The sequence below is a fragment of the Pseudophryne corroboree genome, chromosome 7 (genome assembly GCF_028390025.1).
Source record: "Pseudophryne corroboree isolate aPseCor3 chromosome 7, aPseCor3.hap2, whole genome shotgun sequence".
Classification (NCBI taxonomy): Eukaryota; Metazoa; Chordata; class Amphibia; order Anura; family Myobatrachidae; genus Pseudophryne; species Pseudophryne corroboree.
Genome location: NC_086450.1, coordinates 238868330 through 238888292, shown reverse-complemented (window position 1 = coordinate 238888292; position 19963 = coordinate 238868330). Strand labels below are relative to the sequence as shown.

The window sequence follows — 19963 nt, the reverse complement described above, 5'->3', positions numbered from 1 at the left end:
TAGCTTAATTTCCCTGTATCGAGTTGACGAGGTGAGATATGATCACATGTTTAGCATGAGAGTGCCTTCAGCGGTGCGGCTCCCCGTGGGTTGGTCTCAGCAGCACATTACGGCATCGATGGCCGCGGTAGCCAATTCAGGTACATATCTTATAGCGTCATAGGCTCTGAGATGTCGAGGTGGGACCATTTAATAACTTTTGTATAAGCAGAGATATATTTCACCAGTAATTTGCCCCAGGTTGGCCACTAGGGGGAGCCTGTGGCTTGTGCTATACTGTGGAGCCTGAGGTTTGATGAGCCCTGATGCCTGCCGGGCAGAGTGTTTAAAGGAAGTCCCCGGATTCAGGTTGGGAACTAGGCCGTGGCCTGCAGGAAGGTGGTGGGGGTTTCTTCCAGCTCTAATATCACGACCCCAGAGGCAGAGGGGTAATTAGGCCCTTTTAACAGCTTTGCGGGAATATGTTGATAGGGAGAGAGCGTGCTATCTTACATCCAGCAGGGCAGTGATCCCCGGCCGGGACTCTCCAAGGGCAGGTGTCCGGGAGTACAGCGGGCCCCGAGGTCTACGCAGCGTGTGGCAGGTGAGGGCGGCGCGCCTCCCCTCCGAGGCAGTCAGGCGGCTCGGGCGGGTGAAGCCGCCGCGTCTCGGAGCTGCAAGCGGGAGGCCGCCAGCACACGAGGGTCCTAGCGGCTCAGTGCAAAGAGCCGGTGCAGCGATCGCGGGGCGAGCTCCAGACAAGGAGCGGACTCACCGCTCTGGAAGGGTCCGTCTTCAGGTCCCGTGGGCAGGTCACGATGGTTACGGGGAGGGAAGTCCGGTCTCGGCAGGGTGTCCGTGAGCGCCTGGCGGGTTCATCCGGCTTCCGCTCCACTCTAGGCCCTGGCTTCCATCCTGGGAGGTAGGCCGCAATCCGCAGGAGCGCTGAAAAGCGCTCCCCGACTCCGCGGGCTCCCCAGGTGTCAGCAGCAGGGCCAAGCAAGCCTCTGTATTGTCTTTTGGCTGGATAGGGATGGGGATATAAGGAGTTATGCCACTTTATAAGTGCCGTTTGGGGAGAGCTGAGCTGCCGCACTTCCTCTCCAGTTGCCAGCCAAGCCACGCCCCCCTTTTCAATTATTTGATATAGAAGTGGCTTTTTAATTGTATTTTATGTTGGATCTAGCTTTTTCAATGTATTTTATACCAGGGGCATGGCCAAACAGGCACAAGGTCACACCCCATTTTTGCAAGTGCGTCTTCGGCTCAAAGTCGGCTCTTTGATGTACCTAACAAGATATCTTGGCTCTTTGTCTCTGACTGGTTGGCCACCCCTGTGGTAGAGCCTTGTTGGTTTGAAGAGATGGAGGCTGGGTTGCTACTGGCTCAAGCCATAATGGTGGTGAAGGACAGAGTGGTACCAGTACGCATCTGCAACTTGGGAGACTCACCAGTCAAGATCCCCGTTAGGACCAATCTTGCCCGTTTGGAGGCTATCCCGAAGGGTCTAATCGAACCTGAACCGAGAGTTGTTTTAAGTCCTGATGCAAAGACTACTGCAATCTCCTCCTATCTGGCCTCCCTCAAAAATGCCTCTCTCCACTTCAATCTTTCCTCAATGCTGCTGCCCGTATCATCTTCCTCACCAAACGTACTACATCCACATCCCCTCTCTTGCAGGAACTTCACTGGCTACCCTTCCCATTCAGAATCCAATTCAGCTTTTCACACTCACCTACAAAACCCTCACCCACTCTTCTCCCTCTTACAGCTCTATCCTTATCTCTCTTTACATTCCCACCTGTCCTCTTCGCTCTGCTAATGCACACCGTCTCTCCTGCCAACTAATTACCTCCTTCCACTCCTACCTACAAGATTTTGCACGTGCTGCTCCCTATCTCTGGAATGCTCTATCTCTCCCCATCCGACTCTCCACCTCTCTACAAAACTTCAAACGGGCTCTCAATACCCACTTCTTCACCAAACCCAGTCAACTCTCCTCCTAACCCTTTTGTCTATGCTCACTGTCTACCCCGTCTGTGTCACTCTGGTCTGTTAGCCCATCACCTTTTAGATTGTAAGTTCGCAAGAGCAGGGACTTCTTTCCTCATGTGCCTTTTCTTACTTACACTATCTTATACTCACTTTGATGGTACGTAACCCCGGGTTTTCTATACCTGTCCTATTTTGTCCTGTACTGTAAGTGATGTTTTCTTGTTTGCTCATTTTATTATGTACTGTGTAATGGGCACTGCGGATCCCTTGTGGCGCCATATAAATAAAGGATAATAATAATAATAATGGACGTTGGCAGTGAAGATCGAGGAGAAAGAGAAGCCAACCTGTGATTGTAATGGTAGAGTCATCCTGGAGCAAGATGAAACCTAGGAAGTGTCATCTTCTGAAGTCCAGTTTGGAGTACTTGGGACATGTAGTTTCCAAAAGAGGGAGTGAGGCCTACCCCTGATAAGATTTCTGCGGTACAAGGATGGAAAACCCCAAGCACGGAAGTGAGAGCATTTCTTGGACTGGTGGGTTATTACCGCCGGTTCATCTAGGACTTCGCCAAGATCGCGGAACCTTTGCATGAGTTACTGCGAGGAGTTGCTACCGATGCACGGAATAGGGCAGTGGCATGGGGACGTGCTCAAGAGGATGCTTTCACTCATTTAAAACAGGCCCTCACCAGAGCCTCGGTAATGGCTTATGCGGATTTTGATAAGCCTTTCATACTGTACACAGATGGTAGTCTTCAAGGACTCTGGGCTGTGCTCTCACAGATCCAGGGCGGTCTAGAGCGGGTGATCACTTACGGAGGCCAGAGTCTACAGGAGTCCGAGCGGAATCCCAACAATTACAGTTCGTTCAAACTAGAGCTGCTAGCTGTCATTTGGGCGGTTACTGAAAAGTTTGCGGAGTACTTGACAGGCACTGAGTTTGAGGTTGTTACAGACAATAACCCACTGGCGCATCTGGCGACGGCCAAGTTAGGGGCTTTGGAACAACGCTGGGTCGCTCGGTTGGCAAAATTTGCGTTCAAGATACGATACCGGCCCGGCAAGTCGAATATGAATGCTGATGCCCTGTCCCATTTCCCAGAGGAGCCCCCTATAGGACCCACTGATGAGGAACAGGAAGGTCAAGAGATCCCCGATCTCACCAGGGTGAATTCTGCAACATGACTTGTTGTGGGGTTTTGTTACAGAAATCTTTGACGGATTGGAGTGTGCGGCGACGGAGTGGCGGGAAGCGGGCATGGATGAGCTTGTATCCGAGTAGCAGCATGACATACTACTCGGGGTCCTGAGCAGCCCGCTTTTCAGCAGGATTTAAATAGCTCACAATTAGTACACCCTGTATTATCCATATCACAAATGAAGAGAATTTTGTTTCCTTTACAATCCTCTTTTGTATTTAAAACACTTTATAAAATATCCATGAAACACACATACACAGTTTTGCCAGTCCAGATGGTGTAATGGTTAGCATTACTGTCTCACAACACTAAGGTTGTGGGTTTGATTCCCACCATAGCCCTAACTGTGTGGAGTTTGTATTTTCTCCCCGTACTTGCGTGGGTTTATTCTGGGTACTCCGGTTTCCTCCCACACTCCAAAAATATACTGGTAGGTTAACTGGCTCCCAACAAAAATTAACCCTAGTATGTAAGTGTGTGAGTGTAGATGGGCCAGGTGGTTCTTATCTGCCATCAAATTCTATGTTTCTATATTATTGCCCCATTTACCTCTCTGCAGTATATTGTGTTGCCAATGACATCAACGACTAAGGTATGAGTGGATTTCTCTCTCAGTGACACGGAGCAGTCCTGTCCTTCTGGCAGGTAAACCCAAGCTGTTGCTGTACCAGTGACATTTAATTTTATGTATTCTGGATCCTGAGAACAACAGAGAATAGCAGCATACATTATTTTTTTGCTCAACAAACTCACCCAGTGAAACTACAATTCTAGTTAAACATACCGCATTCCTGCCTGTCATATCTTGGGACAACGGAGGGAAGTGTGGAAGGTAAACACTAGGGGGGTAATGCCAAGTTGATCGCAGCAGGAATTTTTTATAGCAATTGGGCAAAACCATGTGCACTGCAGGGGAGGCAGATATAACATGTGCAGAGAGAGTTAGATTTGGGTGGGTTATTTTATTTCTGTGCAGGGTAAATACTGGCTGCTTTATTTTTACACTGCAAATTAGATTGCAGATTGAACACACCCCACCCAAATCTAACTCTCTCTGCACATGTTACATCTGCCCCCCCCCCCCCCCCCCCCCCTGCAGTGCACATGGTTTTGCCCAGTTGCTAACAGAATTCCTGCTGCGATCAACTTGGAATTACCCCCTAGATTTAGTAAAAGGATAATATATATAAACCAATGCAAATTATATTTATCTGAAGGTTTGTAAGACTGACAATAAATAAAATGATGATGTACCTGACTTTGCAGTGGGATTGAGGGGTTACAGCTGTCTTGTGTTTCTAACATCAGGTGCTATGTCTGCTAAACATTGGTACACTCAGAACACACAATGGATAAGGGGTCTTGGATTAAGACAGCTTTGAGCAACCCACCAAATAAACACTGCAAATGCAGTAACTGCAGCACTATATTAATACTCACTTACCCACCAAGTATACACTTTGAATCTAGAAATTACACAAAGACTTTAAGATGAAGGCAAATGAGACTTTACATTTGGCATATTTGTTCTACTGGTTGAGCCAAAATATTCTGTGCAGCTGTTAAAACTCCAGTAACATCTAGAAACCTGAACCTCCCACTACCTACAGAAACTCTCAATATAAATTCCACTTAACTACTACTGTAGGTCACTGTGTCTCACAAAGTAACCACACATAAGGGGACATGTACAAAGCTGTGAAAAGAGTGGAGAAGTGGGCTAGTAAGTTGGCCATAGCAGCCAATCAGCTTTGAGGTAACATTTATCTAAAACATGCTAACATTCTTTTAGATAAAATCTGATTGGTTGCCATGGGCAACATCTCCACTGGTCTACTTCTCCACTCTTTTCTCTGCTTCATACATATCCCTAGTTGTTTCTTGCAAGTCCATATGTACTCGCTGTTAATGCAATTGCTGTGGTCATTCTAATCATATGCATCTAAAACAAGACTTACAGTATGTAGAGATACTGTACATTAAACCTAATAAAATGGGTCAAGTGGACTAATAATAGGACATTTTCAATACATATGTAATTAATTTGTGTTGACAAATGCAACCTACATTTTATTTCTCTGTATGAACGTAAACTCTCACTAGCAGGGCCCTGTCCCCTCATGTGCTTTTCCTTCTCTTATGTAACCTGTCCTCGATTCAATCCTCCCTTCGATGGCACAAAATCCCTCCATTTTCTGCCACCCTGATATTTATTTCAGTGTTGTCTGCTGATGCAGCTATGTTTATATAGCCTGTATATTCACAGCGCTTCACTTTTTCAACATCTTGTTATGGTACAGCCTTATTCCCAAATGGAATAAATTCATTTTTGTCAACAAAATTCTACACACAATACCCCATAATGACAACATGAAAAAAGTTTTTTTGAGATTTTTGCAAATTTATTAAAAATAAAAAAATAAAAACTCACAGGTACATATGTATTCACAGCCTTTGCCATGGAGCTCAAAATTGAGCTCAGGTGCCTCCTGTTTCCTCTGATCATCCTTGAGATGCTCCTACAGCTTAATTGGAGTCCACCTGTGGTAAATTCAGTTGATTTGTAAAGGCACACACTTGTCTATATATGGTCCCACACTTGACAGTACTTGTCTGAGCACAAACCAAGCATGAAGTCAAAGGAATTGTCTGTAGACCTCCAAAACAGAATTGTCTCGAGGCACAAATCTGGGGAAGGGTACAGAAAAATATCTGCTGCTTTGAAGGTCCCAATGAGCACAGTGGCCTCCATCATCCGTAAATGGAAGACCCTTGGAACCACCAGGACTCTTCCTAAAGCTGGCTGGACATCTAAACTGAGCAATCAGGGGAGAAGGGCCCTAGTCAGGGAGGTGACCAAGAACCCGATGGTTACTCTGTTAGAGCTACAGCATTCCTCTGTGGAGAGAGGAGAACCTTCCCGAAGGACAACAATCTCTGCAGCAATCCACCAATCAGGTCTGTATGGTAGAGTGGCCAGACAGAAGCCACTCCTTAGTAAAAAGCACACGGCAGGCCACCTGGAGTTTGCTAAAATGCACCTGAAGGACTCTCAGACCATGAGAAACAAAATTCTCTGGTTTGATGAGACAAAGATTGAACTCTTTGGCGTGAATGCCAGGTGTCATGTTTGGAGGAAACCAAGTACAGCTAATCACCAGGCCAATACCATCCGTACAGTGAAGCATGGTGGTGGCAGCATCCTGCTGTGGGTATGATTTTCAGCAGCAGGAACTGGGAGACTAGTCAGGTAGAGGGAAAGATAAATGCAGCAATGTACAGAGACATCCTGTATGAAAACCTGCTCCAAAGCGCACTTAACCTCAGACTGGGGCCGCGGTTCATCTTTCAGCAGGACAATGACCCTAAGCACACAGCCAAGATATCAAAGGAGTGGCTTCAGGACAACTCTGTGAATGTCCTTGAGTGGCCCAGCCAGAGCACAGACTTGAATCCGATTTAACATCTCAGGAGAGATCTGAAAATGGCTGTGCACCGACGCTTCCCATCCAACCTGCTGGAGCTTGAGAGTGTGCCAAGCTTGTGGCATCATATTCAAAAAGACTTGAGGCTGTAATTGAGCAAAGGCTGTGAATACTTATGTACATGTGATTTCTTAGTTTTTTATATTTAATAAATTTGCAAAAATTTGAAAAAAACAACCTTTTTTTCACGTTGTCATTATGGGGTATTGTGTGTGGAATAAGGCTGTAACATAACAATATGTGGAAAAAGTGAAGTGCTGTGAATACTGAACTGTAAGTCACTGTTTTCTTGTCTTGATTCATTGTTTATGTACTCTGTAATTGGGCACTGCAAAGCCCTTGTGGTGCCATATAAAGGATAATAATAATAATAATAATAATAATAATAATAATACTTTGTAGTTCACTACGTGTGTGTGTGTGTGAGTGTGTGTGTGTGTGTGTGTGTGTGTATCTGCTTAGGCTGATGTTGTTACCTTGAAATTTGTGGTGTCCAGCATCGGCTGTGAGATGGGAGTATTTCCTGAAAGTTCAATTCTAACATCGTCTTTTGCAAAATTCAACACCTGTAAGTAACTTTCTCCAGCTTTAGGTACTGAGGGATTCGTCTCCTATTTATGACACAAAAGTAAAAGAGGTAAAATATTTCCATTGGTTAAAAAAACAAGTAGTGCGGGGAAACTCCGACCATGCCCCATTTATCTCACATACAATTTATCTGATTTGGAGGCATAAAAGAATCTCTAATATTACTATTACAAGCTGCTCCTGCCACTGATACAGATGTGTTGGATGCCCTATTACTAGTTTTTGCATGTTGCAATATATTAAGGATTCAAATCTATATTCTTATTTACTTACATCCTTAAGTTGTAAGGTCAACATTGTGGAGTGCATGGAAGAAATATTTTCCTAAATTTGAAGGCTCTATGAATTACCTGGATGCCCAGTTAGCCCAATGGTTGCACATGTAAACATTGAAGAGACCTTATACAGTATATCACTGCCTTGATGAAGCGTGAGTCGGGTCTAGGCCCTTGTGGTGAAGCTATATTTGTACATACTAAGTGGTTTTGTATATATGTGAACCCATCATATGTCTTATTAAAAAACATTTCTAACATTACTCTGGATGCAGAAGGCCATAGAGCATTTTTCTAGGCAGTTCAGGATGTGATGTCTCTATATCCATCTATAATCAGAAGGGCTGGTTACTCTTAGAGTTGGTCTTGCCCCTCATGGGCCCAAGCCATGTAATCTAGTGACTGTTGAGAGGTGCCTGGTTCTCTGCAACTCATGGAAGACAACTAATTGTGCATGAACACTCTTTTTAAATGCTCCTACAATTAAATTCCCTTCATGCCTCAGTCCTAGACTTATTGTCCTGACCTATCTTTAAACAGTTTGTATGCTGTCCTCACGTATGTGCCAGATCTATCCAGGCAACATCATGGAAGCCTTCACTGGTACATTATTCCATTATTGGTTCAGTCAAGGACTTGTAAACTTTAAATTGATGATGCTGGAAACATGTTTATACCTGTGAAATGTGGGTAATATATGTCCCTCTCCATTGACATCAGGGCTCTTGCAACATTGGGGCTTTTTGTATTGTTGATAATAAAGGGGCCTTGTGAAAACACAATAGTAGTTTGTATAGACTTTGCATACATTTCTCCTGAAACCTTATTATATATTAGTGAGTAGATTATAATGTCTACAAAAATGTGACAGATAAAACTTTGGCTTACATTAATCTTGATTTCTATAACAGAGGCAACTGCAAACGCCAGAGCAGCCAGGATCATCCCAATTGTCATCTTTGGTACATGCCTGAGGGGGAAAAGATGATTATTTTCTGGCAATGTTGTTGGAATCAGTCTCCTCTACCATTAGGTACAGTAATAGCAGGAGATTCCACCATTGCAGTTTTTCATACTCACTTTAAATTTATCTTGCACAGTTTAAAAAGAGGGTATATGCCAAGGTCAAACACAGGGATCAGGATAAGAATCAGAAGAGGATTCAGAATCTGGAGAAGAAAATATTATCATGTATTTTCTGTATATCATGGAAAGACTAACTAGTGAAATATATGGTCACCTCCTGCTATCCAGCCATTTTTTGAATGTCTACAGTATTGTATTTAAGAAAGCATAGAGGAGTTGCTCTGTACATGCTTTCACATTTCCATTAAAGTCCATCTTGTATCCCTAGTCACTGATTTAACGGAACTAAACTTTCATATTTCAACCATTTTTTGTCTTTTTATCTTCTCACTACTAGCCCCTCTGCTCTTTTCTATCTTTACCACTTCTCCTGGAAAACTAACAAGCTCATTTAGATTTCACTATCATCTCTATGTGAATGATATAGATTTACTCCATCTGTGTTGATTGCTTTCTTACTGTCTTTCTACCATTTCCTCTGTTACAATCTCAGGGGTAGGAAGTGGATGCTTGCCTGTACTTTGGGAGGACGGGGAACAGAACAGAGGAACAGAGTCTGACGTGCTGGTGGTATTCATCAGGGACTCCCGCAAGGATATGCGGACTTAGCTGTGCCTTACATGCAGGTTGCGGCCCTCTGGCTGGGTTCCCTTGTGCAAGTGCTCGTACACACTGAGGTGGAACTGGAAGTATGTCGTAAAATGCATACTTGACAAGCAGGTGCGAATCAGACAGATGGAGTAGGAAAAGGAGAGTACATGGGAGATGTCAGAATCTGGTCACAAGGAAAGCCAAGTTCGAACCAGGAATCACCAAACGCAGTACAAAGGGATAAGATTGAATCAGGTCACTGGTAATAGTCGAAGTCAGAAACAGGTAGCAGATAGCATAAAGGTCAGGTACTCTGGAGCAATGTATGAGCCTATACTCTGGCACAGGACTACTCCCAGGGACTTCCTAAAATTGGGGGTGTTCAAATCCAGAGCCAATCATAATTCCCCCTGTTGGTGTGCCTGGCCCTTTAAATGTCACACAGAGCGGCATGCACATCCCTATGGGAGCAGTGGCCGCCTATGCACTGATGCTGCTGGAGCAGGGAGCCAGAAAGAGACACCAGCAGCAGATGCTGGGGACTCCCTGCCAGCTGCTCTTCGCCAGCTCAGATGCCAGCGCTGCCTGACCAGATAGGTGGCTGCTGGGTCCAGCCGCACTGTAAACATCCTCTTAGATTTTCTCTCACCACCTCAAACTCAAATTTTTATAGCTAAAAATCCCACCAGCTAAAAGAAATTACCTGTTATATCTCTGAGACGCCGCAACAATATTATTGCTATCAATAAGTATCTAAATCATGCTACACATCCAAGAAACGACCGATATATGGCGAGCCTATTAGCAGGGGTATGCAACCTACAGTATATGTCTGTTAATGACATTGTTCACAGACAAATCGCGTTGGTCCTACAGCACCGCTGATGCCCAATATATTTACATATGTATCAGCACTTCTGCTGTGTGTACAGTACACTTGTTGCATGGACTTACATCACAGCTTGGCAGGTAAATGTAACTACCCACCTAGCTGTGATGTGAGGACCGACATATTGAGTGGCCAATTGGTAAGTGTATAAAGTTACCACAGGGAACCGTTCAATGCTGCACATGCTGCTTAACCTTCCTAGGGTGTTGCAAGGGAGCATACACCTAAGGTGTTCGGGTCAAAAATGACCCATGGTGTAATATTCAATGTTATGGAATTATAGTCACATTTTATTTAATATTAGTAATTTAATTATTTATTTATTTAGTTATTTTATTTTTTCTTCCTTGTTTTGTATTTGTGTATCATTTAACATCACCTCACAGGTAAGGTTTCATAACCATAAGGGAGTATGAATTTAATGAACCACTCTGTATTTATGGAATAAAAATGCTGTAATTCAATCATTCGCCCCTGAAAATCACTGTAAACTGTATATTATTCGTTTATTTCCTAAACTAAAATTACACAATACAGACAAAATATTTGTGAAATATTTCACTTACTGTACATCCATCAATACAATTTTAGATGTTTGAACAAACATTGAAGGGCAGTCATATAAAATTTGTAAATTCGTTAGTCTGTAAGTTGTTCCGTTATATACAGTCGTTACAAACTTGAATGAAATGTGTCTTACAAGTGAACTTTCCACATTTGAAACACTTTACAGAACTTGTGTTGTCAGTCTGTGGGCACAAGTGACATCTTCTCCTTTTGCCATAACTTGCTACACTTCCGGAAGCTTCAGGTCTGGGTTCAGGTTGTCCTGAGTTTTGAATACTCACCATCAATTCTCGGGCAGCCCTTGCTCTTGGCAGATGCTTTCTTCCTTCAATGTGGTGGGAAACCAGTCATGCCAAGCTTCTCAATGAAGATTCTCCTTTTGTGAAATAAGGTCATATTCCATGCTGGATTGATCTTGATGAACAATATGAAAGCATTATATGCGAAAATTTCTAGGATGTTGGAAAAAACTACGATGGGCCATCTGTTTGTCTTCCTCTGACAGGAATAGTGGGAGGCCAGTTTATCTAACATGTCTACTCCTCCTTTGGTGCTGTTATAATCGAAAATCATTTGAGGTTTCTTTGTATCTGTGTCTGCTATTTTTCTATCATGGTGAAGAGTGCTCTGCAGGACTACGCACTTGCCTTTCTTCGGGATGTACGATACAAGAGTTGTATCCTTCGTGAACGCAAATGTTGATGTGTACTTTGGGTCCCTTTTTGCAAGCAACTGCTGAGGAATTGTTGGTTTGTCTTTTCTGATTGTTCCAATCATTGTCAGTGTTTTTTTCATAAGAATCTGTCCAAGGTCATAGGACGTGAAAAAGTTATCACATGTTACATTATGTCCTTTCAAGCCTTGAACGAGATCGATGACAACCCTGAGACCTTGGTTTCATTCCAGTGTAGAACCAGGCTGCTTTGCAATATAAGGCTGTATATTCCAGACATTACTGGTAACTTTGACACAAAGTACCCAAAATGTTATACCGTACTTGGCTGGTTTATCTGATCATGTACTTGCGAATAATATATTGAAAATTGCGGTACTCATACATCCTATGCACTGAAAATTCAACACGGGTGAAAATTGACCCGAACAACTTATGTGTTACAATTTTTACTGTACAAAAACTGCCATTTGAAATAAAAAGTTACACATATATTTTCTATGACTATGGAAACAGTCACAATTTTTTTTTAAAAAAATTCCCAAAAATATAATAGATTTAAAAGAAATAAATTTGATATGGGTAAAAAAAGACCCGAATATCCTAGGAAGGTATTAAAGACATTCTTTCCTTGGCTGTCTATTGCTGCTACCATCCTCCTTTATAGGCAATCTTCTATAAGGAGCACTAAGGACTGTGGTTGGTTATTCTTCGCTATTGCCACTACAGTGAGGGAGCGCTGTATTTACGGCTTGTAGATATTTGTGTCATGCTTTATCAAGAGTTTTTATAAACTTTATAACTGCTTATCATAATCTTGGAGCACAATCCTTATTTTTGGAGAATTTTGCAATTATTATAAGAAAAGAGAAATCTGCTTACAACTCTCTTATTTCTTAACCTGTGACCATTTCTTCATTTATAGTGGTAAGCTATTATGACATTCATTGCTATTTGCACTATCTTCTAAGGATAATATCCTCAGGGTCAGATGCATCAAGTATCACAGCATTCTGCCACTGATTGCAGGAATGTCGCGGTTAGTAAAGTCATATGCTTGTACAATTGTGGATGAAATAAAAAAGGACAGCTATCCTGATAAGAGATTTAAGGACTTCCAGCAGAGCTGGATTAAGAGGGGGGCCCTAGGGGTAAGTACCCAGGGCACCCATTTTTGAAAGCCGCCCACCTGCTGCCGGATCTCTGGTCCGATCTGCAGCACTGCACTCCCGGGAGCTGGTGCGGCGGCACCATGTGCAGGGCAGATGAGCGATGGCTGTCCCCAGTGGCTCCCGGCTCCCCATGCCAGCGTTGAAAGGCTGGCCACTGCTGCCACACGCAGGGAGTGTGTACAGGGAAGGACAGCTGAGTAAAGGCTCAGCTGTCCAATAATCTGAGGAGCAGCAGCCTGCGGCTCAGTCATTGGCTGGGCGCTCAGGCTGCAGGTTCAGTGAACAAGGAGGATGGCACATGGAGGCAGCCAGCACCCAGCCAGCTCTCCTATTATACATTATCTGTGCAGCCTGCCAGCAAAGTAAAGCAGGGTTAGGTTCTGGGTCATCTCACATGTATGTATGTATATATCTATATATATATATATCTATATATATATAAAAGTTCCAAAGTCCGGCACTCCCCACAGCATAAGAAACTTGAGCCGGTGCCCTCACAGGTAGAGGATATACAACAAGCGCAGGTGCGGCACTCGAGCCACGATAATCAGCAAAAAATAACAGGCGGAGACTGTATAATTCAATCAATCAACGTTTCAATATATGAAAATATTGTCATCAGGATTATAATAGTAAGTGCAACACATACCTTTATAGTGCCCACCAAACAAGAAAAAAGCGGTTCCCGGGCTGGGACTGCACACCCGCCCCGTCGCCGCACACCCACTGACGTCACCCGTAAGGCGCATTCTACTACGTACATCGTTACCATGGTAACCCAATAACAAGCTGGAAAAATGCAATACAGAATTCATCATCGACACTGTAACAATACTATACAAAATCAATGCTGACATATACATAAAATACAAAACACAAGGAAGACTTACCTAAACATAGAGACAACGATAATACATTGCCTCACAATACAGACTAGCAGCAAAGATAATTTCAACGTAAACTTGCAAAGGTGATACTCTCATTTAACCCGTTAGGGGAAATGACATTTAGCCTATAGATCCATCGCGCCTCACACTTCAAAAGGCGCAGGGAGCGATCACCTCCTCGGGCATTTGGCAAAATAGTATCGATCATCCGATATCTTAAGCTTGAAAGGGTATGGTGAAATTCCGCAAAATGTCGGGCGACCGGCTGGTCGCTAGAACCGGAACCAATAGCTGCCCGAATGGCACTCCGATGGTTACCCATTCGCTCTTTAAACTTGCTCTCGGTTTTACCGATATAACTCAAACCGCAGGGGCAGATAATTTGATAAACAACAAAGGATGAATTACACGTAAAATGATGGAGGATTTTATAAGTTTTGCCTGAATGAGGATGTTGAAACGTGTCGCCAGTTAACAAAAACTGGCAAGTAGTGCATGTACACTTAAAGCAACCCATACGTGTCCTTCCGAACAAGGGGCGGTTAAGAATACTTAAGGAAGATACATCGGTTTTTACCAAAATGTCTTTTAAGTTACGTCCACGGGAGTAACAAGACCTTACATCATAATTGTCAAGTTTTAATTTAGCAATGCTTTGTACAATAGGCCATAACTTTTTAATTGTTTTATTAATAGTAGGGGAAGCAAGATTAAATTTATTGACCCACCCAAACTTCTTTCGTTTACTAATATCCGGGGTGGCTGATGTGTTTGTATTATTCACTAAAGAAATTCTATCCAGAGATAAAACTTTACTTTTACAAGCCTCTAGCAAATCCTTACTATAACCACGATCTAGGAATTTTTTTATCAATAAATCAATTTGGGATTCAGACATCACCCTATCGCTATTGATGCGGTGGATGCGAAGCATCTGGGAGTATGGAAGGCCATTTATCAAATGAATTATACAGTCTCCGCCTGTTATTTTTTGCTGATTATCGTGGCTCGAGTGCCGCACCTGCGCTTGTTGTATCTATATATATATATATCTATATATATATATATAGATATATATATATATACAGGTATACCCGCACTCTCATCTAGTAAATGACAACAGCGGGGTGCATCCAGTGGAAATACATTGAAATAATGAGTCCACAAGTATAAAGCCAATCCCTATATAGGGAGATGCACTCTCCTAAAAATAAATTGGTCCAGTCCAAATATAGTCATCTTTAATGTTCGATGTAAGAGCTCAGTATGTCAGCGTTTCGATTCCTGTATGGAATCTTTGTCAAGACGAGCATAGTTGTGACATCCAAGATTATGTGTACATTATAGGTAGTAATTCAAAAGCCCTCAAAGACAATAAATGGATCAAATAAACTACCAGTGTGGTGGCTGATGATTTCCACCAATAGGGACACCCATACATCCAGGCTAGAATCAAAGATAGTCAGCTGGCAGACATCAAGGCATCAGGACAGGGCTGCATGATGGACCTTTAAAGCAGCAGATATTTTTCTGTACCCTTCCCCAGATTTGTGCCTCGAGACAATCCTGTTTTGTAGTTCTACAGACAATTCCTTTGACTTCATTCTTCGTTTGTGCTCAGACATGCACTGTTAAGTGCGGGACCTTAGATAGGTGTGTGCCTTTCCAAATCATGTCCAATCAACTGAATTTACCACAGGTGGACTCCAATTAAGCTGTAGGAACAGCTCAAGGATGATCAGTGGAAACAGGATGCACCTGAGCTCATAGTAACATAGTAACATAGTAACTAAGGTTGAAATAAGACAATTGTCCATCGAGTTCAACCTATTTGTGGTCTCCTATGCAGTCTTATTATAGGACTAGTTATTTTTATGTTAGGACTAGTTATATTAACTATGATGCGTGCCTACGCACCATAACCCTGAATATCTTTATCCAATAGGAATTTATCTAACCCATTCTTAAAGGTGTTGACTGAGTCCGCAGTTACTACTCTCTCAGGCAGGGAATTCCAAACACGTATTGTCCTTACTGTGAAAAAACCTTTTCGCCTCAATGTGCGGAAACTCCTCTCCTCTAACCTAAGCGAGTGACCACGTGTTCTCTGTGCTGATCTTATAGAAAACAGGTCCCTCCCAAGCTCTGTGTATTGACCCCTTATATATTTGTAGATGTTGATCATGTCCCCTCTTAGTCTCCCCTTTTCCAATGTAAACATGCCTAGCCTTGCAAGCCTTTCCTCGTATTCCAGCGTCTCCATGCCCTTGATTAGTTTGGTCGCCCGCCTCCGAACCTTTTCTAGCTCCAGGATATCCTTTTTGTAATATGGTGCCCAAAATTGCACACAGTATTCAAGATGAGGCCTCACTAGTGATTTATATAATGGGAGTATAATACTCTCGTCCCTTGCATCAATTCCCCGTTTTATGCATGGTAATATCTTATTAGCCTTCTTTGCTGCACTCCTACTTTGGGTACTTCTGCTTAATTTGTTATCTATGTGAACCCCTAAGTCTTTTTCCAGTACAAAATCCCCAAATATTACCCCATTTAGTATGTAGGTCTTATTTTTGGTCTTGCCCCCACAGTGCATTACCTTACACTTGTCTGTGTTGAATCTCATTCTCCATTTTGCTGCCCAAGCTTCCAGTTTAGATAAGTCGTTCTGAAGAGACTCAGCATCCCCCTCTGTATTTATAACCTTACACAATTTGGTATCGTCTGCGAAAATTGACACCATGCTCTCTAGACCTACTGATAGGTCGTTGATGAAAATGTTGAACAAAAGTGGTCCAAGTACAGACTCTTGTGGCACACCACTTAGTACTTTAGTTCAATTTGAAAATGATCCATTGACCACAACGCGCTGCTCCCTATTATCTAACCAATTACTGACCCTAGTGCATATTGTGCTCCCTAGCCCTATTTCTTGTAGCTTGTAGATAAGATGCATGTGTGGTACAGTGTTGAAAGCTTTGCAAAGTCTAAAAAGATTATATCCACCTCCTTACCCTGATCCAGGTTCGCACTTACTGTTTCATAAAAGCCAAGTAAGTTGGTCTGACATGATCTGTCCTTCACAAATCCATGTTGGTTCCTTTTAATGACCTTATTTGCTTCAAGGAACTTTTGAATACTGTCCCTTAGAATACCTCCCAATACTTTCCCCACTATAGATGTAAGACTAACTGGTCTATAATTACCTGGTTCAGCTTTGCTCCCCTTTTTAAATATCGGCACTACCTCCGCTATACGCCAGTCTTTGGGAACCATACCCGATTTAACTGAATCCATGAAGATCAAAAATAGAGGTCTTGCTAGTTCAGCGTGCAGCTCCATAAGAACCCTTGGGTGAATTCCATCGGGACCAGGTGACTTATTAATCTTTAACTTTTTTATTCGGTCACAGACTACCTCCTTACATAAATAAGCATTTAGCAGTGGGACATTATCTTTGTTGAGATTTTGTGAAAGACCCTGCATTTGGTCCTCTCTGGTAAATACCGTTGAAAAAAACTTGTTTAGTTTGTTTGCTATGTCATTATCATTTTTGATTAAGACTCCCCTCTTGTCTTTTAAAGGGCCTATACTCTCCTTTAGTCTCTTGCTGTTGATGTACTTACAAAAAAAATTGGGATTCTCTTTGCTTTCCTTTGCTACAAGATTTCAGTTTCTACTTTAGCCGCTCTTATTCCTTTTTTGCATATTTTGTTACAGTCCTTATAGTGTTGAAATGCCTCCGCATCCCCCTCAGATTTGTATTTTTTACATGCTCATCTTTTTTTGTCCATTAATTCCTTTATATTTTTGTTAAACCACATTGGTTTGGGATTTTTATTCCGTTTTTTGCTGCTGGTGGGAATAAATTTACGAGTATTATTAATTATCAGTGATTTTAATACATCCCATTTCTCTGTAGTATTTTTTCCTTGAAACAGAATTTCCCATTCAATGTCCCTTAATGCTTCCTTCATCATGTCAGTTGGCTTTGCTAAAGTTTAGAGTCCTAGTTGAGCAAGTATAGGACTGCTTATGAAAACTGATATTGAATGTGACCATATTGTGGTTGCTGTTACCTATGGGCTCTCCTACTGCAATATTTGATACCAATTCCCCATTGTTAGTTAATACCAGGTCTAAGATTGCATTGTATCTAGTTGTTTCCTCGATTAATTGAACTCTATTTTGAGCTTCATAGCAAAGGCTGTAAATACTTATGTACATGTGATTTCTTAGTTTTTTATTTTTAATAAATTTGCAAAAATGTAAAAAAACTTTTTTCACATTGTCATTATAGGGTATTGTGTGTAGAATTTTGAGGGAAAAAATTAATTTATTCCAGTTTGGAATAAGGCTGTAACGTAACAAATGTGGAAAAAGTGAAGTGCTGTGAATACTTACCGGATGCACTATATCAAATTAAAGGAAGTTTAATGCTGAATTCAGCACAACAAACAAAGGTCAAATATTTGTCCTATCAGTATTTTGTTGGGTATCCTTTATTTATCAAGACAGCAGCACAGTGACGTGGCATGCAATGGTAGTTCACGGAGAATGACATACAGGTGCTGGGGTGGCCAGGTAACAGCCCAGACCTGAACCCCATAGAACATTTGTGGTTCCATTTGAAAAAACTGGTACATCTGAGGAGTCCATCCAATAAAATAGAATTAATTGAGGCTATCATTGTCTCATGGCACCACATAATAAAGAAGGAAGAGCTCCAAACATTGGTTGGCTCAATGCCACGTCGCTGTGCTGCTGTCTTGAAAAATAAAGGATACCCAACGAAATACTGATAGGACAGTGACATTATAAGTACACAGGGATTTTCACCCTAAGTGTTTTCACTGCATAACTTCCCTTGTAATGCAAATATTTGACCTCTGTTTATTGTGTTGAATTCAGCATTAAATTTTGTTTCATTTGATATATGAATCATGGCACTGCGTGAAGAGTAACAGTTTTTATCAGCATTCGAAGTTGAAAAACATTCAAATTTCAAAAAGTGTCTGCAATTTTGGCCACCACTGTATATATATATATACATATATATATATATATATATATATATACAGTAACAGGAAGAAAACAGCGGCACTCCAATGGTCTTATTCAAATAGTGCAGTGTATTGGCATACAAAAGGTTACCAATGTTTTGACGCTATTACAGTCACTTTTTTTTGGACCTTGACAAAGAGGCTGTAAACACCTCGAAACATTGGTAACCTTTTGTATGCCAATACATTGCACTATTTGAACAAGACCATCGGACAGCCACTGTCTTCTTTTTGCTGTACTAATTACAGAAGGCACCGCTAGCACTTGCTCCTTTTAGATATATATATATATATATATATATATACAAAGAAAAGAGGCGGCACTCCCAGCGTTTTTTAAAGTGCAAAAAATCTTTAGTCAAGAGCGACGTTTCGGGGGGTCTCACCCCATCATCAGGATAACATGTGCATCTTACATAAACTAAACACTATGAAGGAGAAAATCACAAGTTTTGGGCAAGAGCATCTGACCTCTCTGCGGCAAGATGATAAGACGAACTGGATCGATCAGTTACAACAACAGCTGGACACATACCAGAAGGATCTCCTCAAATTCAAAAAAGAAAAACTTATTAAAGTTCAACAGGACTATGCAGGACACAGAGTCTATAATTGGTTGAACACCACCAACAGACCACCAAGAGGCACAACGCACTTTACTAAAATCAGAGGCCAGAGAGCCACCACCTACTCTAGTACTTCAGCCAGTGATAGTGACCAAGCACAAGCTCCGAAAAATGTCCCTTTAGGCGTGGATACCCGAGCCTACAAGGCCGGGTCCAGAACAAACGCACGAGAGGGGGGAGGCAGGCGGAGAGGCAGAGGCGTAAGCAAGCCACCGAGGGGTCGAAGGACCTAATTTTCAATTTATCCAGCCACCCTCTGACTGAAGCTGAGACACAGGTGTTGGCGAAGGGTCTCAGTTTTGTTCCCACACATTTTCATCAAGACTTCCAGTGGAAAGTGGACAATTTTAGGTTTCATAGAAAACTTAAAATCAGAGAGTTTTTTGACAAAAGTAAAAACAAAAATAAAGGTCTCAGTGGAACGACTGAAGTGAGTGATGAAGATGGCATAGATGGTATGCAGGTTGTTAAGAAATTTAAACCTGCATCAACGTTTGACCCACAGTCATTCAATCCTTCAGTCCGGACATTCCACAGATTGTTGGACACTTGTAGCCAGGAACCCCCTGCGAATGCCCCATATATTCATCATAATCTATCAAGGGATGAGAGGTCCGCCTTGAATGATTTAAGTAAACGTCAAGACATTATCATAAGGGGAGCCGATAAGGGGGGAGCTGTGGTGGTCATGGACCTCAGCTTTTATAAGCAGGAATGTCTTAGGCTGTTGGATGATGCTAATACGTACTGTAAACTGACTTCAGATCCCACGGAGAGATTTAAGAAAGAGTTGTTGGGTATAGTACAGAATGGATTTCAGGACGGTGTGATAGACTCTGACACTAAGGCATTTTTATGTAAAGCATTTCCTGTTCCGCTTTTTTAT

The 19963-nt window shown here is 42.2% G+C and overlaps 1 protein-coding gene across 1 annotated transcript in view; it reads right to left on the bottom strand.

The window, feature by feature from the left end:
- SLC15A2 (solute carrier family 15 member 2) overlaps window positions 1-19963 on the bottom strand; it is a 102129-nt gene that overhangs the window by 36154 nt on the left and 46012 nt on the right. The window contains exons 14-17 of the mRNA XM_063934047.1: window positions 8604-8692; window positions 8412-8493; window positions 7137-7271; window positions 3725-3874 (exon numbers count right to left, since the gene is read on the bottom strand). Of these exons, the coding sequence (XP_063790117.1) occupies window positions 3725-3874; window positions 7137-7271; window positions 8412-8493; window positions 8604-8692 (456 nt within the window). The remainder of the gene's footprint in view (window positions 1-3724; window positions 3875-7136; window positions 7272-8411; window positions 8494-8603; window positions 8693-19963) is intronic.